We start from the raw sequence: 26,927 nt of genomic DNA, 5'->3' as shown, positions 1-26,927 counted from the left end.
ACTGAAGGATCACAGCAGAGGTTCACTGCAGCCCACCAGGAGCCCTCGTCTTAGCAAAGAGCAGGTTTACTATCTGTAAGTGTATTGTTTTCTTATGTTGAGCACAGCAAACCTAACTTCATTATTGTTATGTTCAAGAAGCCTCAGTGGAGATTCCTGTAAGAGGGAGTGCATGTAATCTGTTTCTGGTGTGTTCTTTGGAAATCTATGCAAATGCAGTTATAATCAATTTTCACTACTGCAGTGGTGTTAACTCTGACCTGCAGTGTTTGGTAGTTTTGTGGGCAGTTCAGATGGGGGTCTGTACAGAGCCAGGTCCTGAGGAGGGAATTGAGAGGAAAGGGGAAGAAATGGTGAGAAAGTTTTGCTACTAGAACTTTGGGAGCTGGAATTGCTGCTGTGAAAACAGCACCATCTTGTTGATGCTGTGATTTGAAATGCAAAGTTATCTGCAAAACTGAAAATACAATATAAAAGCAAAAGTTGCAGAAATCATTCATTTGATCCATTAGCAGGAGAGATTATTGCTGAAGTGAAGCTTGTTTACGTGAGCTTTGGTGATCAGTGCTCCAGCAGCCAAGGAGACTGAGGCGTGAACATTAGGATCTGACAGACCTTAGCTAGAACACTGGTTTGGCTGGTGACTAACTGCATGACCTTCAGCAAGCCGCTTAACTTCGCAGGGCCTTGTCTGCAAGATGAGAATGTTAATATCTCCATCTTTACCCTAGGTGACTGAGGCATGTAATAGAAACTCAGTGACGGCTGTCATTATCTGTTGTGAATTTGGGGTCCCCTCCTTAAGCTCGTCTTCCTCTATTGCTGCAAATGTAAACAGGAAGTGCTCAAACTGCAAATGCACGTTAAAAGAAATACTATTTGTTCTGTTCCTTTAACTGAGGCGTTTCCACTGTTCTTTGTGTAAACTGTCAGTGATAATAATTTGATGAATATCTCCATGCAGACGGCTCTGTTTACATTAGCTCCAGTCGTTGCAATAAAAGGAGCAAACATTCTCAAAGTTGCAGAGCTGTTAGGCAGTAGAGCTAGATTGAGGTCTGACTCCAGAAACCTCTGCCAATTAGGGGTTGTGAGAAGTGTCACAGGCCACAGACCGCTCCACTGTACGTGGTGGGGAATATTTCTCAGAAGTATCTGTTCTGGTTGTTTTTTTCCCCCAGAAATCAAAGAGAGGTAAGACTGAAGAAGCTATCACTTCATCCTTTACGGGCTCTGATTAAATGAAATTGCTTTCTAAGTCTCAGAACTAACTGAGTTAAGTCTGAATTCAAAGTTCTCAAGAACTTGGGATCCCGCCCTCCCCCAGCCCAGCTACACACTTCTCAGGGTGACTTGGTGCTAGCTTGCATTTTAGGGGATTGATGGCCACCCCAGACATTAATGAAAAAAACGTCATCTTCCTGTCGCATTTCCTCAGCCGCAGAAGTGCTGTAGTAAATCTTATAGGTGTCCTAACACCAAAACCCCTCGGGAAGCACTTGCATGATCAAGACCATCTCTCCACCTGTGTAACTTGATTTAAGCTTGGCAATGCCAGAGTTATAGTTAATATTTCCTCAGGCCTGTCACTGGGTCTTTAGAGAGAAATTCCTACTATAGCCTCCTTTTTGGAATATGTTACAGTATCAATGCAGTTTTTATCACACAGATGAAAGAAAATAAACCTAAAAATCACTTTGCATGTGCTGCAATAAGTGTTGTTATCGTCAGTGTTATTAATGTTAGTAATAACTACCAGTTGGGTGGTATGTATCATTCTAGGCATTTAATGTAAGTTCTCTATAATCCTCATAAAAACCTTGTGAAGGGGGCCTCTGTTGCCTCTTTACCCATTTGGTCATTACATTTCCTTTTACTGTCTTTCTTTCTTTACTTTTCTTATTGTGAAATAGAATGTATGTCCAGAATAGTACATATGACATGAAGATGTGGTGTGATGAATAATTATGAAGTGAACACTTGCATAGCTGCTGCCCAGAAATAGACCATTGCCAGACACTCTCCTGTGGGGTCTTCCTGAGCCTACCCTTTCTCTGTCCCAAAAGTCACCACTGTCCCGACTTCAATGACAATTATTAGGTTGGTGCAAAAGTAATTGTGGTTTTTGCCAGTAAAACACATGCTAAAGCACCTTGTTTAGAGATGCATACATGGATGGCCTTACTTTTAATGGCAAAAACCATAATTGCTTTTGCATCAGCCTAATACTTTTTTATTTCATTATAGTTTTGCCAACCACGTATGCATCTCTAAACCACGTCTAACTAATTTTTTTTATTACTTTTTGTAGAGACAGAGTCTTGCTATGTTGCCCAGGCTGGTCTTGAACTCCTGGGCTCCAGGGATCCTCTCACCTTGGCCCCCGGACTAGCTGGTACTACAGAGTGGACGTGTGCCACCACGTCTAGCTAATTAAAAAATTTTTTTTTGTAGAGACAGAGTCTCAGTATGTTGCCCAGGCTGGTCTCGAACTCCTGGGCTTAACCATTTCTCCCACCTCAGCCTCCCAAAGTGCTGGGATTACAGGTGTGAGCCACTGCACCTGGCCTTGTATATTTGTTTGGAAGTTTACTTCTTTACTCAGAGTTACATTGGTCAGGCTGACCAGTTCTCACGTGTAGCCCTAGTTCACTCATTTCTTTGCAGTACGTATGCCCTTATGTGAAATATGACTTCACCATGTGAACCTAGCATGATGTAATTATTCATTCAATTGCAGTGGATAATTGGATTCCTTCTGTTTTGTTGCTTTTATGAGCTCAGTTGCTGTGGACTCATGACATGTGTGTCCCCTGGTATGCTTGTCCACCAGTTTCTCCAAGATGCATACACCCACAGAGGACTTTGCAGGCCATGGGATGCACAGCTTCAGCTTTGCTAGGTGATGCTCAACTGTTTTCCAGAGTGGTTGCGCCAGTTTGCAGCAGCACACATTAGCCTCTATTGGTCCATATCTTGGTGTGAACATGCCGTGTTGCCAGTCTGGTGGCTGTGCAGTGACCTTCTATGTGGTTTTACTTTTATCTTCATGATTGTTAATGAGGTTGAGCCCCTTTTCATATTTTTTTAGCTGTTTGGATTTCTTTACTTTCTTTTACTATCCTTCCCTCCCTCCTCCACCTTTTCTTCTAGTAAAGTATCTGTTCAACTATTTTTTCGTTTTTCTATTGGGTGATTTTGTTGTTATCTTACTTGTCTTCAGGAATTATTTATCTCTTTTAAGTGTGGGCATTTTTGGTTATATGTTAGGAATACAGTTTCTCCTCATTTGGCTTTTCTTCACTTTATGATGTCTCTTAAAGTTCTTAAATTTGATTTTTTTTTTAAAACCATTTTAACCAGATTTTTAGTTTTTTTCTTTTGTTGTTGTTGTTAGGAGGCTTTGCTGGACTAACTACATGTGAATCATTAACAGAGGCAAGCAATCTTCCCTTTTTCTTTAAGCCACATAACTGTATTTGAGCGTCTGCCTGTGCTGGGCACTGCACTGGCTGCCGTGGGAGCATAGGTGAGCGGGTTCTGATGTGGACTCTACTCTCAAAGGATTTGCAGCCTGTGGACGGCAGACCTGGAGAGGCAGGTGGCAGTTACACCATAGCAGGGTTAGTGCTTTACCAGGTGTTGGGGGACAGATGAGAAGAAGAACTTACATCTTCCTGGGAGAGTTAGAGAAAATTTCAGGGTGAAGGTAGGGGTAGTAAGAAGCGAGCTGAGGTATGTGAAGAATGGATGGGAGCCTAGCTGATGAACATTCCCACTCTTAGTACCACAAGACAATGGGTAGACATTTTTAATAACTTGGGGATAAATAAAATGTTGAACTCATCAAGTTTGGCTCAAATCTGTGAAGCATAATAATATTATCTTCTTTCAACGCATAAGAGGGGGCGTTGTTTTAAATGGGGAGGGTGGGTATTTATACAGTGTCATCCTACGATTTATGCTTTGGGGATCTAAGGCTTGATGCATTGCTTGGAATGAATGGGGCAGCGTTGAATCCAACGTGATCAACTTGTTCATTCAGACAAGTTTTGCCGATTTTCACAGTCAGTGGCATGTTTCACTAGATGACCATAGCCCCTTCTCACTTTGGTGTCATCTAGTATTAGAATCAATAGATTCTTTCTCAAGGATATTGAGGGGAAGATACAGAGAGCCTGACCCAAGGAACTCAGTAGAATAGAGCAATATCAGAAGGACAGAAGTGGATGCCTGCATACAACAGTTGCGAGATCCACTAAAGGGGGCAGGAACAGCCTCCTGTGTGCTGAAGTTGTCCTGAAAGTTAGTGAAGTAGAGAGAGCAGGTGGGGAATGTTCTCAGTGAAAAAGGAATGGCTTGAAAACATGAGTGGCAGCTGCAGGAGTGAGATGGTTTGGAGCAAGCTCCTGCACATCTCCCGCATGTGCCTGGCTGACTATCAGAGAGAGGTGTGAGCAGGTCATCTGGGGATTTGTACATTACCCCATCTCTTCTTCTGTGCAGTAACTGCATGTGTCTGGCTGAGTATCACAGAGAGGTGTGGGCAGGTTATTTGGGGCTTGGTACATGCTCTCCTTCCCCTGCCCCCCACCCTCACTTCTGTACAATACCTGCATGTACCTTGCTCACTATTACAAAGAGGTGCGGACGGGTCATCTGGGGCTCTCCACAGGCTCTGGCAGACCTTGAAGGCTCTGAGCAGGGGGCTGATAAAGACACTTGTTGTGTGAGATCGTATCCTATGCAGCAACATGGATCAAGCTGGAGGCCATTATCCTAAGCGAGTTAGTGCAATAAAACAAAACTGTAATACCACATATTGTCACTTATAAGTGGGTACTTACTGAGTACACATGGACACAAAGAAGGGAACAGTACACAATGGGGCCTGCTTGAGGGTGGTGGGAGGAGGATGAGGATTGAAAAACTACCTGTTTGGTATTATGCTAATTACCTGGTAACAAAATTATCTGTACACCAAACCCCTGTGACTTGCAATTTACCCGTGTAACAAATCTGCACATGTACCCTTTGAGCCTAAAATAAAAGTTGGAAAGAAAAGAAAGACACTTGTTGTAGAGAGAATGGCAGGATCAAGATTAGGGTAAGAAGGGCAGTTTGGAGACTTGACTTTGGTCCAGGACACAGCTGCCTGAGGGAAATCTGCGGATGGGGTGTTCTGGATAGAGGGGGAGTGAGAATGCAAATGAGAAAGGAGCCAATATGATTCGAGTCTAGTGAACGAGGGTGACCGTGAAGAGGGATGTGGTCAGAGAAGTGGGCAGGTCTGGATCAGGCAGGAAGGGAAGAAAGTTACCAGCTGGCCTGGCCTTCCGGGTCCTGGCATCTGGGAGGGAGGAGGTAAGATGTAAACACTCAGGACCTCCAGTAGAAGGTGGTGAATGAGGTAAGAGGATTTAGTGGAATGCCTGTGAGTGTGGTGCCAGCCACCTCCAGTTCCTAACATATTGCTTGGCATGTAGCAGATACTCAGCAGATACTTTATTTATAAGTAAAGATAAGAGATCTTTTTGGAAAGAAATGGCAGCATGATTTGGCATTTAATTTTTATGTGAGGTGATGACATATTTTGCCAATTTTTCTTATCTTTCAGTGGATCATGGTTGATTGATCCTGTGATTGTCATTCCTCACTGGCATTAATTTCTCCGTTCTCTTCCCTTCCCTCTCTCTCCCTTTTCTTTCCTTTTTTTCTTTCTTCCTTTCCTTCTTTCCTCATCTCTTTTTTTGTCTGTCTCTTTACTTGTGGTAAATGAAGATTAACTGATGATTGGCTTGTATTAGTCCATTTTCTGTTGCTTATAACGTAATACTTGAAACTGGGTAATTTATAAAGAAAAGGAATTTATTTCTCACAGTTCTGGAGGCTGTGAAGTTCAGGGTCAAGGGGCTGCATCTGGTTGAGAGCCTTCTTGTTGGTGGGGACTCTGCAGAGTCCCAAGGCAGTGCAGGATATCTCATGGTGAGGGGGCTGAGAGTGTTCGTTTGCTAGTGCATGTCCCCTTCCTCCTCTTAATAAAGCCACCAATTCCTCTCCCATGACAACCCATTAATCCGTCAGTCCTTGAATGGGTAAATCCATTCATGAGGGCAGAGCCCTCATAATTCAGTCACATCTTAAATGCCCAAACTCTCAATACCCCTCAATACTCAATAATATTAAATTTCAACATGAGTTCTGGAGGGAAAAATATTCAAACTATATGCATGGCTATCTCCAAATCTGAAGTCCAGATTTCCCTTAAGGTCACGTGAGGAAGCGCTGACAGAGCCTGCTGTCCTGGCCAGCACATGGAACCCAGGGCCCGGAGTCCTGCTGGGTCTACGAGAACTGGCCCCTCTCCCCTCTGGTGCCAGTGGGCAGGGCCACTTGATCCACGGAACCCTGAGCACATTTTCGTGAGCCTAAAAAATGACCCCAAACTACAGGAAAACTACAAAATCAAGATGAACAAATGCCTACAGGCCAAAGTTAAACTTAATTGATGGTTAAATATAGTTCATAAAAATTTCATGACACTTGAAATCTATTTTTTAGGTTAGAGTTTTTTCATTTTTTCAGAATTTCCCAGTGCTCTAGATGGCCATGGAGGAATAACGGCATATGAGAGTGATGATTAGTGTTTCTAAGTGGCTTAACATGCAACATTTTAAAGGTCTTTTTACTTACATTTACAGGACTGAGTCCAGGGCAGTTGATGTATAAGTAGGTACAGTTTAATAGGGTCATGGTGGTGTAGGTGGGACTTTCCGTAGCCTTTGAAGTTGGTGGAGGGACTCTGTGCCTCCGTACTGCAGGCAGGCAGGCTCCTACACAGAGTCCCAGGCTACATGAAGAGAAGAGCTTCTCTAGAAGGGAAGGGAATGTTCTTGTCATGGGGGAAATTGGGAGGACACCCACCAGGAGGTTTCTTGGAGCCTCAGATGACCACATTAGACAGGGGAATAAAAATATGTGAACATGTTAAAAGAGAACATTTAAGAGAGATAGAGAGGGTAAAACCAGCCAGTCCTGAGGGCTGAGATGATGTGAGAGGGAGGAGATGGAGTTCCAGACTCCACAGTCCCCTGATCCTCCCACCTACTGTCTGTCCTCTCTTGTCCTTCTTCCGAGCCCATCTCCTTTTGGCTGCCTGCCCTTGCATCCCAGGGTGCTGTTCCAATCCTGCTTCTCTTCTCACTTTATACACTCTCTTTCTATGGCTGCATTCAGTCTTAGGGCATTTGCTAGTTGCCTGTGCTAATATGCTAATGAACTGATTAAAGACCACAGTAGTGAGGCCTATGGGGTTTTATGATTCTTAAAGCACAGTTATACTCTGTGTTTTTGGTGGCCCGTCTAATCTCCGTCAGGTAGGCAGGGAAGGTTTGCTCTCCCATTTCACAGATATGGAATCAAAAGCAGTGGAGATGTAATGACTTGGCCAAAGTGACTCCACTGTTAGTGGTGGGCCTAACACCTGACCCTCTTCTCCTGCTCCTGGATCATTCATGCTCCCGCACTCCACTCTTCTACCCTTGCTTGACATAGAACGCAATCATGTCCTTGAGAAGGTCCTTCTGTGTTGTAAAGGTCCTTCCACATTCTAAAAACACCACGTCTATCAGCAGTGTATAAATGGTCTTGTACCAACCAGTCCACTTCATGTAGGTCATAACCATTACATGGCCTTTTTCTGCATTTGAATCCAAATTTTCTGATACCAGACGGGTGGTTAGTCTCCTTCTGTATGTCTATCTCTGTCTGTATCTCTATTACTACATCAGCCAGGTTGTTAAACTAAGGTTGAAATAGTGATGTATGGCCCCAGGTTTCACACACTAGTGTCATCTGGCACTTTCTGTTTTGCCTTTATTCTTCTTCACCCTCTCCAAGGTAGGCCTATCAACAAAGGGGCGGATTCACATCTGATCTTTGAGCCTTTTGATGTATGTGCCACCTTAATACCATACTTGGTTGCACAAATTAGACTGCAAAAACCTTACCTGATGACAGCCTTCTTGCTTGCTGCGAATAGGAGCCAACAGAGCAACTCCTCCTTTTACCAAAAAGCCGTCCTGTACATTGCAGTCAGTTGCCAATGTCACGACCTTGAACATTACCTCATCACCAGCTTCTCATCTGCTTTCAAACGTTCCTCTAGGTCCCTTCTTTGGTGCCGATGGGAAATGTGATCACTTTAATATAGTTAGAGGTTTTCAGATGTCTTCTAATCAGGTTTTTCAGAACCCAGTTTCACGTGTGAGATATGATTCCCTGTCCTCTTCTATTCTCTTTCTTTCTATTTAGAGAACCAAAACAGCAAATTCTCAAATTATGAAAATGTGTATTTTACCTGCTTTTTATTTTTAAGAGACAGGGTCTCACTCTGTCACCCAGATTCCTCCTATGGTGGTGACATCTTACCTGCTTTCTCGACATAAAAATAAGGACTTAAAGAGTTTCAGCTTTAACACATTCAATCTCGTTTTCTTTCAACTCAAATTGTAAATCTTCAATGTATCTCTTTTTAATCTTTATCTTTTTTTTTTTTTGCGACAGGGTCTCACTTTGTCACCCAGGCTGGAATGCAGTGGTGCAATCTTGGCTCACTGAGACCTCTGTCTCCCAGGTTCAAGCAATTCTCGTGCCTCAGCCCCACAAGTAGCTGGGACTACAGGCACGTACCACCATGCCTGGCTAATTTTTGTATTTTTAGTAGAGAAGGGGTTTTGCCATGTTACCCAGGCTGGTCTCGAACTCTTGACCTCAAGTGATCTGCCCTCCTCAGCCTCCCAAAGTGCTGGGATTACAGGCGTGAGCCACTGCGCCTGACCCAATGTACCTTTTGAGAAAGAGTTTTTTGATGCCACCTTTTGGAAAAAGGAACATGACCCAAAGCCCAGCTTGCGCTCCTCGTCTTTTCTCTTTTGACTTGCCAAAGCCTGGCTTTTGTCTTTCTCATGCTGCTGAACCTCTTCTTGGTAGGTCACCGGTGCCACCCCCTGATTGCCAGGTCCAGTGGACACGGGGGAGGCCCCTTCCTGTTGGATTTCTTAGAACACTCAGCTCCATTTTCCTCCCCTACCTGAAGGACCTTATTCCTCAGATCCCATGATTCCAGACTCCCCTGATCCCCGCACCTGCTATCCTCTCTCATCCTTCTTCCAAGACTGCCTCCTTTTGCCTACCTGCTCCTGCGTTCCAGGGTGTTGTTCCAATCCTGCTTCTCTTCTCACTTGATATACTCTTTCTATGGCCACATTCAGTCTTAGGACCTCTGCTAGTTGCCTGTGCTCTGATCTGTATTTGCAGCCCAGAGCTATCCTCTGAGTTCTAGACTCACCTTGTGGGATGTTCAGAGTTCTAGGAATACACCCTCTCCCTCCCATTATCCATATGACTTCCGTTTTGCTGGTGGCCTTCCTTGCCTTCTGTCATCCATGCTGGAAGTTTGGGAGTCATCCTAGAGACTCCATCTCCTCCCTCTCACACATCATCCCAGCCATCAGGTCTGGCTGGTTTTACCTTCTTCATCTCTCTTAAATATTCTCTTCTTTTCCCATATTTTTATTCCCCTGCTTCATTTTAAGCCTTTAGTATCTCTCGTCCATACCACTGCAGTTAACTGGATAATTGGTTCCCTGCTTCCAGTCTTGTTCCTTTCAAGTCCATTTTCCATTTAACTTCCAGGTATCCAGAGTGATATTTCAAAATGGGAAGTTGGCCATTGTCCCGCCTGACACCTACCAGGGGCTCCTATTGTCTGTCATTACTTTCCTGACCCAGCACACAGCACACTGTGTTGACCTGGCTGGTATCGACCCTCGTCTTCTCCCCTGCCAAGTCCCTGCCTCCTAATGATAGCCCAGTAACTGCCCACATCTCTCCCGGTCCACCGTGGGGTTCCTCGGTCTAGAGGTTGATACTTAGATCTGGGCCACTTTATGTCCAGGAGACCCAAGAATACCAGCCTGTGCCCCTCTCAGTTGTGGTTTTAGGGAGATATATGCTAGGGAAAAAAATGGCCAGTGGAAAGCCAAATCATCTCTTTATTGTTGGCTGGGCCTGGGGCCCCAAATCTGATGCAAATCAAGTAGCCAGGCTGGGAGACTGTGAAACTTTGGCAAATCTCTAAACCATTCTGTGTCTCAGTTTCCTTACTGTAAAAATGAGGATAATAATTGCACGTACCATATGAGCTTGATGTGAGACTTATAGGAATTAATCCATGCAAAACATTTAGAGCTATCTGGCATATAGTAGCTATCAGTAAAAATTAGAGAAATCAGTAATATTTATCATGTTAGATCTCATTACTCTGGTTAAGAACTTCTGTGCAACATTGAATAATAGCTATGCTAATGGACTCCCTGTCTTGTTTTTTGGACCATGATAAGAACTTTGATGTTGCATTCCAAATGAGCTATGGAGCCAGTTTATATCTTCCTCCCAACTCTAGGCTGGATTCTGTCCTGAAAGCTCTGAATAAATAACTTCCCTTTTGAGATCTAGTGTCATTTGTTGCTTGTGAGTTTCTGACTTAGAAACCAAGTTCTATGATTTAGTTTGCCCAGATAGCATTTAATCTTTGGAGTTGATGTTTAAGTCCCCAAACCTGTATATATTTAGGGAATCACAAATCTGCCACATTTGCCATGTATCCCTGAGGGTCAGAGGACAGTCAGAGGTCAGTAAATATATGCTTCATAAATGAAACCTTGAGACTTGCAGTTAGCGATGCTATTCCCTCCCTCTGCCTGTCTCCTCCTCTGCATCAGCCCGGGGAGAATTCCCTGCTGGCCTGTGGCAGTGCCTCACAGGTCAGAACTTGTTTTGCTTGAAGAGCCTAGGTGAGGCTCAGTTCCCACACTTCAGGAGAGAAGATCCCCAGCAGAAAATGGGTGGTAATTTGTTGCAGGAAGTCAGGGACCCGAAACGGAGGGACCGGCTGAAGCCATGGCAGAAGAACTTGAATTGTGAAGATTTTATGGACATTTATTAGTTCCCCAAATTAATACTTTTATAATTTCTTATGCCTGTCTTTACTGCAGTATCTAAACATACATTGTGAAGATTTCACGGACACTTATTACTTCCCCAGTCAATACCCTTGTGATTTCCTATGCCTGTCTTTAATCTCTTAATCCTGTCAGCTAAGGAGGATGTATGTTGCCTCAGGACCCTGTAATAATTGCATTAACTGCACAAATTGTACAGCATGTGTGTTTGAGCAATATGAAATCTGGGCACCTTAAAAAAAGAACAGGATAACAGCGATTGTTCAGAGAACAAGAGAGATAACCTTAAACTCTGACCACCAGTGAGCCAGACGGAACAGAGCCATATTTCTCTTCTTTCAAAAGCAAATGGGAGAAATATCACTGAATTCTTTTTCTCAGCAAGGAACATCCCTGAGAAAGAGAATGCACGCCTGGGGGTAGGCCTATGAACGGCTCCCCTGGGCGTAGCCCTCTGTTATGGTCAAGATTGCAGGGGTGAAATAGACCCCAGTTTCCCATAGCACTCCCAGGCTTATTAGGAAGAGGAAATTCCCGCCTAATAAATTTTGGTCAGACCGGTTGATCTCAAAAACCCTGTCTCCTGATAAGATGTTATCAATGACAATGGTTCCCGAAAGTTCATTAGCAATTTTAATTTCAACTCGGTCCTGTGGTCCTGTGATCTCGCCCTGCCTCCACTTGCCTTGTGATATTCTGTTACCTTGTAAAGTACTTGATGTCTGTGACCCACACCTATTCGCACACTGCCTCCCCTTTTGAAAATCCCTAATAAAAACGTGCTGGTTTTTGCGGCTTGTGGGGCATCACGGAACCTACCGACATGTGATGTCTCCCCCGGATGCTCAGCTTTAAAATTTCTCTCTTTTGTACTCTGTGCCTTTATTTCTCAAACTGGCCAACGCTTAGAGAAAATAGAAAAGAACCTACATGAATATCGGGGCAGATTCCCCGATAGTAATTGACTTCATGTAGAGGTTCTAATGGATATGAAGGATAGAAGCAAGACCAATGAAGGAAAGAGTCTGGGAGGTTTATCTTCCTAACTCCCCCTGCACTGGTCAGCAGTGAAAAGGCTGCTGGGGCATGTTTTGAACCCCCTGCATCAAAGCAGAGGCTAAGTAGACAGCAGACTGCTGGAGAGGCTACAGAAGAAAATCTTCCATGGAGGGAAGATTTCGCCAAGTGTTTCTTTCAACTCTCAGAATTGAAAATTTTGATAGAAATTGCTAGCTCAAGAGACTGAATCCTCATTTGGGCTCACACATACATTTTTTGCCAATATGCTTACATTTTGGCAATTTTTCTTCTCATTACCAATTCTGCCAATGGATGGGCATGGGGAAGAAAGCGAGCTGAACTCACAGGAAGCTGTTTATCTGCTTTGCTGCAAGAAGGGTGAAATTGGCTCTCGAGTCTGAAGCTAGGTTTGCAGGACCATTTCTTATTTTCATCGCCCTTTTTCTTCCTGCCTTTTATGCCCACTGACTGCCCGATGCTGGCAATATGGCATTTTCACTTTTTCTTTTTGATTTCTGTGTAAATGCTAACATTCTAAAAATAATATCTTCATGTTATTTGCTTATTTAGAGATGAAAGCATTTGAAAATGGTTTAGCTTTTATTTTAACTTTGCAGTAATCATATATTAGAATTCTAGACCTTTTGTTCTCTGCGCACTAGATAGATGAGAAAGCCCGACAAATTCTGCCTTTCTTCCAGGTCCTTTTGTTTAGTAAATGCCGTGGGCCAAACTCCAAGGATTCCTTACCCAGGGACTTAATGTAGAAACGCAGCACGTACAGTGTGGCACAAAGCATCCGGCACAAAGCATCCGGTAATCAGAGTGTGGCCTTGGTGTAGGACGAAGTCCCTGGGGAATGTTTTAGAGCAGGTTGACCGACCAGATTAACTGCCCTGTGTCTTTCCAAGAATGGCCCTTCTGGGGATGGCAGTATTCCCTTCATAGGCTGGGAGGGTCTCCTTCTCTGTGCTGGAGAGAGAGAGAGAGAAGGACAGGGGCCCTCTGGAAAGGCTTCCCAGAAAGGCTGGAGAAGACTGTGATCAGTTGAATAGTAAGAAAGAAGGAAAAATGAAAGATGGCTGTGGGTTTCTGTCTTTGATGACTAACTGATTTTGCAGAAAGATGTGAGTCCAAAGTTTAAGGTGCCTATAGAACATCCCTGTGGAGATACCTGGAAGGCAGTTGAAAATTTCTGTGTATGGTTCAGGAGAGATGACCCAACAAAACATATAGATCCACTAATCAACAATGCAAAAATGATAATTGGGACCAGAGCAGAAGAACAAATCCAGCCCAAGGCCAGCACCTCAGAGAGATCCAGCACTTCACATTAAGCCTGGCTTGCAGATCTTGTAAATAAATCTAGAAAGTTGAGTCCTGGCAGAACCTGGGGACAGTGGCATGACAATGTCACAACTGTCATAGTGGGACGGGGCAGCCAGCCTAAGGAGATAGGATGGAGGAGCATGAGGTCTGAGCAGGCGGCACCCCCAGGAGTTGTTTGCTGGGAGATGGCAGAAGCCTGAGAAAGGGAGGTGACAGCATGAAGTCAGAAGGGAGAGCTGCTCTTGGAGCAGGTGGTGGGCAAGGCGCCTACGAGGAAGGAGCGTGACTTAGGCAGGGGCTGAGGTGGAAGATTTTCCTCTTCATTTGCTTCCTTTCTTCCCTCCTCTCTCACTCTCTCCTTCTCTCTATCTCTCTCTCTCTGTTCTCCCTCTCTCTCTCCCTCTCCCCCTCTTCCTTTCCCTCTCTTTCTCTCTCTCCCTTCTGTCCCTCTCCCCGTCTCTTTCCTTGTCTCCCCTCTCTCTCCTCCTCTCTCTTCTTGTCTCCCCTTTCTCCCTCTCTCCCCTCTCTCCCTCTCTCCCCTCTCTCCCTCTCTCCCCTCTCTCCCTCTCTCCCTTCTCTCTCTCCCTCTTCCTCCTCCTCTCCTTCTTCCTCTCTCCCATCTGCCTCTATGGGGATACTTCATCACAGTTTTATACTTGAAGGGAAGAAACCTTGAAAACGGGGCTGATCTAAGCTTCAAAGATGAGAGGACATTTTCTCTCTGTTGGTGCACTTCACATTCAGACATTGCAGTTGCTAGTTTAGGTCTTCTGGGCAACAGTGGTGAAAAGATTGATGAATTGCACGGTCGAGGAATAAAGGTAGTGTTTGAGGTCTTAATAGATGCAGTGGTGCATTAGCTTCCAGATGCACAGTAAGAATTGTGATAGAATTGCTGATAAAATCAATAAGAAATGCTTTGAACGGCATTTTAGGTATCAGTTTATATGATACCATTTAATTCTCACAACAACCTTATGACATGGGTATGATCTTCATTTCCCTGATGAAAAGATCCATGCTAAGAGAAGTTTCACGACCTGCCTGAGGTTCCATCATTGGTCAAGGCCAGAGGTGTGGCTGGACTTGCTCCATCTGAGTCCCCTGCACCAGGCAGAGTGCTGCTCCCATTGTGGCTGCTCCATGTTCTTCTGCTCCTCCTGGGCTAGAAGGCTGCTGGGTCATCAAACAGGCCCTGAATGACCCTGGGGCACTGTCAGAATCATACAGCACGTGGATTACAGGGGCATGCTGGCAGCTCCTGACCAGGGGCCGTGGGATGGAATTTGATAGTGATGGAGATTCCCGTCCGTCGACCAGCCAAAGGCCAGGTCTCACTGAGTTTCCCCAGGGGCCCAGCAGGCGCCTCTTTCCCCAGCCCCACTATTTATGCAGCCTCCGAAGCATTGTGCAAGAGGAAAGGCAAGACTGCATGACTCATATGTGGCCTCATCCTGAAAGTGCCTTGTCTTGACCAGGTGGGCCTGAGAAATAGATTTTACCTGCCGGACTTCCCTGAGGGTTGACACTTGTGTGTGCCAGTGCTTGCAGGCAAATACTGCGGAGGAATTCATTTAGCTAAAGAAGCAAATACAGTGACGCATCACTGAATGGCAGGGATACGTTCTGAGAAATGTGTCCTTAAGCAAATTCTTAGTTGTAGAACATCATAGAATGTACTTACACACATGTAGAAGGTATAGCCTGCTTGCACTTGCAGGCTGTATGGTAGAACCTATTGCTGTGACCACTGTTGTATTTGCAGTCTGTAGTTGGGTGAAATGTCATTATGTGACACCTGACTGTATATCAGGGAACTAATTGTAATGAGAGCTACTTTTAATGTCATTTACTTAAAAAAATGATAGATTAGTGTATTGCTTTTTTTGTCTTCTTCTTGAACAAAAACTAAATTCTGAGGTGGATGGAAGTAACAAAAGCAAATTCACTTAGTAGAGACAGCTCCTCCTCTGGGGCACCTTGTCCGGGTCCCTTGGTTGGTCGCTGCAAAGGCAGGTCTCAGCATTCCTGCCCTGGTGGTTTTCCCTAGAACATATCACAGGTGATGGGGCCTGCTCATATCAGGCTTTTGGGGTGTCAAATGCTCACCAGGTGGGAGCAGCAGCAAAGGCAGACATCTGGGGCTCACCTTTCCTAACCCCTCCTCATTGTCCCTGCAGCCTTTCCGCTGTGCCCATTGCCATTACTCCTGCAACATATCTGGTTCTCTGAAGCGGCACTACAACAGGAAGCACCCCAATGAGGAGTATGCCAACGTGGGCACCGGGGAGCTAGCGGCGGAGGTGCTCATCCAGCAAGGTAGGCGAGGGGCCAGCGAGCTGGGGCCCTTCCCACTTCCTTCTAGGCCAAGTCCCCCATTGGGAAGAGCTGCTGACATCCTGCAGTTCAGTTCTGATACATAAATGTGCCAGTGATGTTCATTCTTCATCGTCATAATCGTTGTCATCATCGTCCTTATCATTGTTTGTCAGCATTACTTCTTGCCTGGTTAATATTACAGCAAGCTTAGTGGAAGTCTAAAATGACAGAAGTAAAAATTCACACACAAATTCTACTACCCCCATCAATGCTCATTTGTCAGCACTGCCTTCCATTCTTTGTCCGTGCATAAAGTTCGCAGAGATGAAAGTTCAGTTGTCTTTCTTCACGTTAACAGGAATATGTTGTTTTTCTTTGATATATTGTCTTCCTAATTATGATTTCTAAGGGCTTCTTGTCATTCAATGTTGAATGGAAACACTTTAACAATTCTGTTATTGAACATTGTGGGATTTTTAGATTTTTCTTTCTTTGCAGTTATAACTAATGCTATTGTAAGCATATTTATAGGTGAACTTTTTTGGATTATCTAAAAATATTTATTGAGTAAGCTTGTTACTTATTCATCCTGAAAAGAAAAAAAAGACATTCTAGAACATTTAAACTAATGAGAATTGAGGAAAACCTCTTTTCATTTTAAACTATTAAAACTTTGTGGGGTTTTTTGTTGTTTTATTTCAATAAATAAGCACATTCCCACTTGAGAGGGCTTAGCTTATGTGCTGTTACCATACAGAGAATTGTGTTGTATTTATATCTACACTTCAATACTTCAGCTAAAAAATGATTGCAGCACACAGTTAGCTGCTCCTCTTTCCTAAGTCCTGTGACTATTTGAAGCTGAAGACAGATTTAGGAATCTGCCCCCAGTAAACAGAGATGTGGAATTGCAGACTGCTGCAGCTGGGGATGCTTGGAGTTTCGTTTCAGCGCGAAGCTCCGCTCGCTGTAATAGCCATGAAATGCATCTTAATGTAAAACAAATGAATTGACTATATCCTTCAGCACTTTCAGTGACAGGGCTGATGCACGGAAATAGATGAGCAGCACAGAAAACTCAGGATAATTTTAAAGCCATCCATCTGGGGTAATGGCGAGCATGTGCCTTCGTTTTCTTCATGGCAGTTTTATGGAGCTGGGGAGCAGGATATGCAGTGGGAAGGGCCCTGGCTCCAATCTGCATTCTTCTTTCTTAGCTGTGCCATCTTGGGCATGTTACCCAAGCTCTCCCTCTTAGGCTGTTCACCTGTAGAATGGAGTTCACAGCAGCCATCTTCCACGATGGTTGAGAGGATTAAATGAAAAAATACGTGCATGCAGCGCATGTTCAGTCCTTGCTTTGTATATTTTTTTTGGAACATATCTAGGACTTGTGGAGCCATCGCATTGTTTTTTATGACCCACGCCAATGCCCCATGTCCAGGAATCACAGAGGGGACAATAGATTGGCTTACAGCCCCAGTAAATAACTGGAGTTGGAGGTTAGGGATTCTTTTTCACATCCTTCACACTCTTGGGTTGGATTGCCAGGAAATAGATGTTTACTGTGGCTGTTGGGACAGGCGTGAGGATCTGAGTGATGATACCATCATTGCCCTGTGCTTCCAAACTTTCGTCATTGCCTTGGAAAAAATGTGCTGAGATTGAACTGTTTCATGCCCTAAGTTTCCAGTTAACTTCCTAAGACTCTCTGTAATCAGTCGACATTCCCTGGCAGGAGCGGGGTTTTATATTTTATCTTTGCAGGGTTGCTTTTGGTTCCTCTTTCAGAGATACACACACAGACACACAGACACACACAGATATATATTCACAGTTGTTCCTAGGCATCCATGGGGGATTGGTTCCAGGACCTTCCGCAGATAACCACAATCCGCAGATGGCTCAAGTCCATTATATAAAATGGCGTGGTGTTTGGATATAGCCTACACACATCCTGCTATGTACTTTAAATCACCTCCAGATTACTTATAATAACTAATACAATGTAAATGCCATGTGAATAGTTATTATACTTTGGTTTTTAATTTGTATTATTTTTTTGTTTTTGTATTGTTATTTTTTATTTATTTTTCCTGAATATTTTCAATCTGCAGTTGGTTGAACCCATGGATGTGGAGGGCCATCTGTACATATATATGTAGATGTAACATTTGCATATGCATATGTACTTGTATGCATATGTATATATATATGTTTATCCTCCCATTCCCTTCAAGGGGCGTGTTGAAGAAGGAGACAACCCAGCATCTCTTGACTCTTAAGAGGCAATGCGCCGTTGTGCTCTGGCAGGAGAACAGTGTCTGAAATCAGATGGCTGGTGGAGTATGAACACAGTTTAGAAATCTCAGAAGCACAAAGTTCACATTGTTCTTATGTCTGGGAGAGGGGAGCAGAATGAAAGAAGAACATGAAACCAGATTAAATTACTGTTTGGAAATGTTGAATTGTTTGGAAGCACTGGAATTTTTCATTTTCCTTTGATTAATTTCAAGTAGCTCTCTCCATCCCCATTTGGTTTTATTTTCCTCTTCTACTCCCCCAGAAATATCCTCATGAGACTTTATAATTTCATGTTTTGATATAGAGGAAGATGTCTTAAAATAGCATCATAAAAAACACAAATAACATGTATTTTTCTCAAAAGGATTTTACAGTCTCCTTTAAACCACGTGCAGGGAATCCTTGTGTATCAGCTGTGTTAAACACTGTCACACTGTGACATGTGCAAAGCTTTTGATTCCTAGGAAAGACCCTCCTGCCTGCTATGCCACAGGGATCCTGGGATTCCAGGGAGGGGTTCAGTGCACAGTGCTGCAGAGGAGGTCAGGAAAATGGCCTAAAAGGAGCTGAGAGTTCCTACATCAGATACTTCGGTTCTGTGTGGGTTTCTAAGGGAAGGTACTATGGCGTTCTCCGTGGAGTTTGGGTGGTTTACAGTGTGTTCCCAAAGCTTGCCGGGAAGGACCGCTGCTTAGGCTCTTCCCAAGTAGGAGGGGGAGGGGAAGCCTGACTGGTAGAATTTGCCAGTTTCTGTAGTGTAAATACTTCTACCATGGCCAAGTTTAAGCTGCTCACATGATGTCCCTCAACGTGGAGCTGGGGGACATGTGCACATTTGGCTTATGAGCTTGCGTATCTTGGTTCCCACGTACCTTTCACCCTGAGGGCACTGGGTGACATTGCCAGGTCTCTGCCACCAGGGCCCGTCTGGATGCACCGATCCCTCAGAACTCTGATGCTTTGTAGTAATTAAGGTAGTACTGAGCACTATGTAAATATTGTACTCCTGGCTTATATTTTATGTGCATCTGATGCTTTGAAGACAAATTCCTCTTAGCCATCACTTCTTCATTAATGTGGATTTGAAGCATTCTCCCACACAAATGCACATTTCATGCTGTTTAAGGAAGAAATACTTGTATTGCTTCAGTGGGCCTGCCCCTTTCCTCCCCTTAAAATACGCCTGATTAAGCTAGCTCAAGAACTGGTTCAGTAAATCCCAGGCTGTGAGAGGCATCAGATACTGTGGTGCTAAGCTTTACGAACCTTTTGCTCACTCCTAGAGCTTGTAGCAGGGTGAGGATGGGGTTTAGCAGGCTTTCCGGTGGCTTCCAAGCCCTCCCTCAAGTCTCTCTAGGTTATTGGAGTGAACACAGGCTTGGGAGTCAGATGGACCTGGGCTGGGATTTCTGATCACTGTGGACCTTGGACCAGGTACTTAACCTCTCTGAATCTTGGTTTATATACCTCCAAAGAGGAAGGCTCATAACCTACCTCCACAGCAGTTGCAAAGATTAGATATCATTCTCTAAGATTCCCAGAGAATGCCAACAGTAAGTTCTTGATGACTGGCTCAAATCCACTATTATGTTTATCTACATATTTCTACTTTGAGCATATATCTCTCAGGCGCCTACAGTGTGCCTGGCACCATGCTAGGCACTGGGACTTGGTGTCAAACAAGGCAATCCTTAGTGGTGTTATTGTTATTCCTGCCCAGTTTGGGGACCAGGGCTAGGCAGCTCCCGCCAAAGCTCTATATTCTAATTACAGCAGAAGGAATACATCCCCTTCAGCTTGCCCTGGAGCAGAGTTAGCTGCTTCTCCCAGGGGGCTGTGTCCCCCAGTTTTAGAGAGTCATTGAAGTGTAAGGGTGGGTAACTGGAGCAAGAGAAAGCAATAAGAGGAGAAGTGTCAAGGAGACGTCTTAGTATTTGGCATCTGCTAGAATCTTTATGTTACTTTGAAGTGCTATATTAGAAAAATGTAAATATGTATGCGTGTGTACCTTGGATGTATATTCGTATATTAGTTTTTTACACCAGATTCAGGGAAAATAGCATATCAGGAAATCCAGAAACTGTGAGGTAACCCACAGGTGATGTATTTGATTTTTAGACATCTTAATTTTACAATTGTTTTTTATTATGGCTCAGATTCAATAAGTTCTTGGCACATGCTTCTAGTGATGTGATATAATGCTGTGTTATTGATTGTTATTTTATGTGTTAATTTATCTCTCACAGTGGCCCTGTGAGCTTGGCACAATCATTCCTACTGTAAAATAAGGAAATGAAGGGAGTGCTAATGACTGACCTCAGGTCACACCGAGCGAGCAAGTGGCCAAGCCAAACCCGTCTCCTGATTCGATGTCTGTGCCTTTGTCACTCACATGTTTGATGTCCCCTAAAGTTTGTAGATGTTTGCACTTATTAGAGAGGAGGAGGAGAAAGAGGAGGAGAAGGAAGAGGCATGGTCATCTCTTAAGCAATTGGGCCATATTTGCTGGTAGTTTGCGGAAAAGTCACACACATGGGTACTGTTTATTTTCTCTTATTTCTTCATCCCTGAGGCTAATTGCTAATCTGACCCAAGACTGACTCTGAGACCTATGTCTTTCCAAGTCCTTCCCTGTGGTTATCCAGAGTGTCTCAGATCCCAAGATTTGGGGGCGTATGTGAGGGGAGGGGGTGGATGGGAAGACCTCGCTATGCTCCTCTGCCAAGTGTTTCTCGTTGGGTTTGGGATATCAGCTTGGCTGATAATAAAATGCACTTTGTTTCCTCCGCTACATTTTCCCTTTTGCTCTTTTTCTTGAGGATCCTGTGGGAAGAAGGGCTGGGATTTAAATAGGATTCAGATAGTCCCAGGTAAGATCGAATATTGCATGCCATGTCACCAGGAACGCTCCACCTCAGTGCTTGCATGTGACTTCCGGTTAATTTCTACCCTGAAACATTTCCTAGCTCTGAACCGGGGCTCTGGCTGGGCCCTAGGACAGACACCGAGTTAAGAGACAACAGGAAGGGAAAGTGTCAGCAAAATTCTATTCCATATTTCACTTGTTAATCTGTGTAATACAATTATTCCATAGCCACTTTCCTTGGATAATTTACCTGCTTTTGTTCCTTGTCCTTATCCGTATTCGTATCCGTCAGTGCCTGTGTTAGCTGCCTGTAGCTACTGTAACAAGTCACCACACACTTCGTAGTGGATTAAAACAACACAGATTTATTATCTTAGTTCTGAAGGTCAGAAGTCCAAAATGAGTCTCACCAAGTGAACATCAAAGTGCTAACAAATATTTCTTCTGGATACTCTAGGGGAGAATCCCTTTCCTGGCCTTTTCTAGCCTCTAGAGGCTACCTACATTCCTTGCCTTGTGACCCCCTTCTCCATCTTGAAAGCCAGAAATGGCCAGTGGAGCTTCTCTCAGATTGCATCTCTGTGCCCTCTCCTGCCTTCTTCTTATAATGACCCCTGTGATAGCATTAGGCCCACTCGGAGAAACCAGAATGACCTCCCCCTCTCAAGATCCTGAACTAAATCACATCGTTTTTGCCATGTAAGGTAACATATTCACATGTTCTGGGGATTAGGATGTGGCTGTCTTTAGGGGCTCATTATTCTGCTTACTACACTCAGTGCCTTTTTTAAGAATAGGAACTTTAGTGCAGTGGCTCATCTCAAAAAAAAAAAAAAAAAAAAAAAAAAAAAAGAATATGAACTTTAGCATCTTCACCTTAGTAGAAGAGAAAACCAAGACCTGAGAGTTTCAGGAAGCTTTGGCTCAACTGAGAAAGTGCCAGATTCAGGTCTTGTGACTGCCCAACCCAATGTTGTATGCCATTCTGGGAGTTATATTATTGAAAATGAAATTGAATTTTCAATAACATCAAGCACCACAAAGGAGCAGAGATATTTTACTGCCTGAAACTGCTCCACAATATATTGCATTCCAAAAAGAGCAAAGGGTACCATGACCAGTTTTTTTAAGTTGCTCTTGAAATTCTGTATTTTTACCTGATTAATCAGTCCATGGGGGGAAGTCGTGATTTGAGGACTCCTGGTTTTTATGGTGTGCACTTAATATCAGTGCCATGAGTAAATTCACCAAGTCTTCCGTTGACCTTTACTGTGCATTGCCTAAGAATTTAATGAATTTAAATAGAAATTAATTTCTCTCAGCTTTGATGTCAATTAACTGGCATAGTTAAACATTCAGTCTAGATTACATATTTTCATTTGTTGTTCTTTAATTAAAGTCACTGTGGCAAAGGCTGAAGTTTTAATTAATGTGGGGGCATTATCATATTAAGTTTAATTTAAACATAATATAAGAATGTTTTCCTCTCTGAATTAGTTTCCACTAAAGAATACCCCAGAAGGAATCTTTAATTTCATTTTAAAGCCTAAGTTTAACCTTTAAAAGTTTGCCTTTGTTCATCATCACATATTAAGTCTTTATAGGAGAAGCAGCATCAGCTTAACAACAACAACAAAAACCGTAGAGGTCTTCATACTTTGGAGGTTTTTAAAAGATGATTGAAGGAAAAGACATGATTTTATGTGATTTAAAAAAGCGATAACAAAGGAAGTTAAAAATGAAGTTTATCCTCTGGGCAAGAAAGAAGCTCATTTGTTCTTGCCTGAAAAAAGAGCACAGTATGTTTGAGTTTCAGAAAATAAACATCCATCTGAGCTGTCTTTTCTGCAGAATATTCTAGAATTTAAGAATTTGGTGTTTGTTGCCAGTCTTTCTGCTGACAGTGGGCGCCTTCTGCCTCGGTGCCTTCCTCTGCCTCCACCAGGGTTGGGGCCGGGAAGCAGTGGGCAGAGGTGCTGGGGCTGCATGTGGCTGGCAGGTTGGCCTCTGTACTAGTGACTCTTTGGAAAATCACCCACAACCTCAGCTGGTAGAACAGAAACCCCAATAATAGAACACTGCTCTGTCTTGATTCCACTGACATGGAATTGATTTGGAGATTGAACACATCAAAACTGCATCTGGGAGATGATTAAATGTGGGCCACATCCCCGTGAGGTTTATCTGGTATAATTCGTCCAGACAACCTTGATATCAGGACAGAATTCCTCCATTTCTTCCCTAGTACCCTGATGAGCAATACATAAACATAGCAGCCTGCGGTAGACTCAGTGGTCATCTCAGCTCTTTCGTTGCCTGAGTATAAGCATCTTAGTGGTTTGTTCAGCTCACATGTATATTGGGGAGGTGGGATACTTTGGGACATCACTGGACCTGCATATCAGAGATATAGAGAGGACTGTTTGTGAGGCTTTAGGACCCCCACACAGAGGATGAGGAGGCTGTACAGGGATTTGAGTTGGAGAGGTGCTTGATAGAAGAAACAGGAGTGAGTGGTGTCACAGAAGCCCCAAAAGACTAGATCTTGACTGGAAAATGTGGTCATCATGGCCATATAATGCAGAGAAGTCACACTGGACAATAGCAAAGCCTGGGATTAAGGATGTGTGTTAGATTCACTTCTTAGCCTTGCCAGTGTGACCTCAGAAGGGTTACTTCACCATGCCAAGCCTCTGTATAAAACAAGCTAAGCGTGCCTGTGTCATTGGGCTATTGGGAAGAAACTGTGACTTGATGTATGAGGTGCCTGATGCATGGTAACTGCCCTGTTAGTGGAAGACACATGCTGTTATCTGTTATTAGTAGTGTTGGTGGTGGTACTAGTGATAAGATAAAGAGTGAAGAGTATTCATTGGATTAACCAATGAGAATGTTAGCTGATCCTGACATGTGCAATGCCAGGAGAGGACTGAGTGCAGAAAGCAGCATGCTATGGTGTGAGGCAAGGCTTCTCAACCTCAGTACTGCTCACAATTGGGGCCAGGCCAGTGTTTGTTTTGGGGGCTGTCCTGTGTGTTGTAGGGTATTTAGCAGCATCCCTGGCCTCTATCCACTGGATGCCCTGGGCACACCTAAGTTGTGACAACCAAAAGTTCCTCCATACATTGCCTCTCTGGGAGGAAAATTGCCCATAGTTTAGAACCACTGGCCTAAGTAATGAAGAAAGACAGGGAAGTGATGACTTCATATTATTTTTCTAGTTTAAATTTATAATCGTAATTTCAGTAATTATTTTGAATAGGGCAGTTACTCTCCCATGGAATAAAATTTGAAAGATGGAGGAGATGTGAATGCTGGCCTCCTCCACTTGCATCCCAGCCTGTTCTCCACCCCAGGCATCACTAACAGCACCTCTTTCTGGTGAGTTCTTGGAAGTGGAGACTCCACAGAATCCTGGCTGTGAAGGAAAGGGGAAGATAGGGCCGCACCGAGGCAGGCCCTTGGATAACACCGAACACACTTACTTGGTGAGGGGACAGATGTGTACAGAGGGGAGGTGTAGAAGTCCAAGGAGAGCAGGGGGATGGTTGGAGAAGGAACTAAAGAAAGAAGACGATTTGCCAAGACCCAGAGTCAGTGATGCAAGACAGAGTGATTGAAGAGAAGCTAGATTCTGGGTGCTGGGACTTGAACAGCGAATAAGTGGATGATGCCCCTGAAGTCCCCGCTCTAGGAAGGTGCCACTTCAGAAGGGAGGAAGGACAATGAAGATGTGTAGGAAAGATACTAATACGATGTCAGACTGACAGTAGGGAAATCCGTTAGAGAGTTTTGATGGCTCTATGTGTTTGGTGGGGCTGCTTTCGCTAGGAGTCCCAGGAGGGCCTTTCTGAAGAGGTGGTGCCTAAAGATGAGGAGAAGGTCAAATGGAGATCTTGGGGAAGAGTTCGTGAACCAGGAGGCACAGCAGTTATCCCAGGAAGGGAATGAACTTGGTCAGTGCAAAAGACAGAGAAGGGAGATAATGAGGGAGAGAGGGAGGGAGGCGGGACTCGCAAGCCACAGGGAGGAGTCAGGATTTTACTGTAGGTGAGACAGAAGACCATTGGAAGGGTTTATACCTTGAGACTGTGATCTAGTCTGCATTTTCAAAGGACCATGTTGTGTGCTGGGTGGGAAGTGGACCATCAGTGGAGGACAGACAATAACGCTGAGAGAGCACTTAGGAGTTGGTTGCTCCCATCTGTGCAGAAGCCTGCAGTGGCCTGGCCAGGAGGCGTGGGAGACACTGGGATGCACAGTCCTGTCTACCTGTGGGGAGGCATTCCAGGCTGGAGTTTAGGACAGGAGTCTGGACTGGAGCTACAGATAGGAAAGTCATTAGTTTGTGGATAATATATGCCCTGGGCAGGAGGAAAAGCCTGAAGAATGTCTGGATACCCAGCCTAGGGGACATGGGACAGAGTAGGAGGGCTCAGCCACCCAGCCATGGGACAGGGAAAGCAGAAAGGTGTGGACGCTGGAGGAACACAGTGTTCAGTGGAGTGGTACTTGCACCCATGCAGGGTTTCAAAACTTGAGGGGCTTTTAAAAAACTTCAGGATGATGGAGGAATCTTAAACTTTGTTGTAGAAAGGGGCATTGAGTCTAACAGGGCTGAGGATCAGTGCTCTAGGAGGAGGAGAAAGGGGTCTTGGAAGGCAGAGGGGAACTCTCACCCACAGCTGGTGTCAGGCCAGGCATAGGCAGGTGCAGAGGGATAGAATTGTATAGTACAAGAAGGTCTGGAAAGTTCTTACCTGATATTCCCATTATGAAGCAGGAGACAAGAACTGAGGCTGAGATTGAAAGAGGAAGTCGACAATAATGTAGGGGACTTAATGAGGTGGATGGAGAATTGCAGTTCATCTTCTGGATAATTGGACAGAGTTGACTAGGGAAATACATGAGGTTGGAAGTGTGGCCATAAGAATAAATAATGGCTTTGTGATTTGTCTCAGCATCCCAGGGTCAGAGCAAGGAGGGCTGGGGCTTGGATTGATGCTGGGCTGTGGATTTGCCAGGCAGGTTTGAGAGAAAGAGAAGTGGCTGAGGACGTGGAGGGCTTTGCCAATAAAAGCTGTAGGTTTTGGGCTCTGGAGTGTGCTCTTTGGAGAGGGGAGCATAGTTAGGGGTAGGTTGAGAGAAAATGGGAGGGGATGCAAACTGAAGATCCTCCAGAAATCGCAGAATAATGACAGTGAAAGTAAGAGAAGGCCAGAGGGCCGATAGTCATCAGAGTGAGATGCTTGGATTTAGCCCCATGGGTGGTGCTGAATAATCATATGGGTGACTGAATGAAACTCCACAGATTGTGAAATGGTAGGGAAGGTTCTTGGCCTTAAAGTCAATGGATATTACAGTATTTAAGTGAAGAGGGCCAGGTGCCAAATTGTCTGATGGATCTGGCACTGTGGGTAGCAGGGACAGGATGGGGAAATGCCCCCACTCCACCGTGGAGGTGGCACTGCTGCCCTGCCCGGGCCTGGCATCCTCCTTACCTGGGGCTCAAGAGCATGAGCAGCCTCCACCTGAGAGGACTTAGCAGAGAGTGTGGTCAAAGAAAGAGAGGGAAGGAGCATGCTCTCTGGCAAGGTGAATGTTGGGGATTTGGTTGGCCAGAAGGTCTGAGATTCCAGGGTGCTGTGGAAGCATTGGCATAGAGGAGAGACCATGTGGACCACAGAGAAGACATGGCAGAGAAGGATGGGAGGCCAGAGTTTGCGACTAGGGAATGACCTGCTGGAATGTCACAGTTCTGTGAGCTGTCTACTGCTGGTAGCTCACAGTTCCAGACAGCTGTGGTGTTGGGGATGTTGGTGAGAGGGCTCATTCCCCTGGCCCAGCTCAGGGTGGCAGCCCGGTGGTGCCAGCATCAGCCTGGCTCAGGCCAGTAGACTACAGACCTGGCACCAGCACTACCCTTAGTCTCCTGAGGCTGGAGTTTGCTTCTTAAGGCACTATCTGTTCAAAGAGACTTTTGTCCAGGCTGCAGTTTAGTTGCTGCTTCTGATATAATTGTAGAAAGATATTCTTTTGTGTGACTCTCCAGTTTTTTTTTTTTT

The 26,927-nt window shown here is 44.5% G+C and overlaps 1 protein-coding gene across 3 annotated transcripts in view; it reads left to right on the top strand.

The window, feature by feature from the left end:
• ZFAT (zinc finger and AT-hook domain containing) overlaps positions 1–26,927 on the top strand; it is a 240,521-nt gene that overhangs the window by 165,453 nt on the left and 48,141 nt on the right. For all 3 annotated transcript variants that reach the window (XM_032760486.2, XM_058444407.1, XM_058444406.1), the window contains exon 12: positions 15,554–15,692. In XM_032760486.2, the coding sequence (XP_032616377.1) occupies positions 15,554–15,692 (139 nt within the window). The remainder of the gene's footprint in view (positions 1–15,553; positions 15,693–26,927) is intronic.

This window comes from Hylobates moloch, unplaced genomic scaffold (genome assembly GCF_009828535.3).
Source record: "Hylobates moloch isolate HMO894 unplaced genomic scaffold, HMol_V3 SCAFFOLD_9, whole genome shotgun sequence".
In the NCBI taxonomy this organism is placed as follows: domain Eukaryota; kingdom Metazoa; phylum Chordata; class Mammalia; order Primates; family Hylobatidae; genus Hylobates; species Hylobates moloch.
This window is presented reverse-complemented; position numbering and strand designations above follow the sequence as displayed.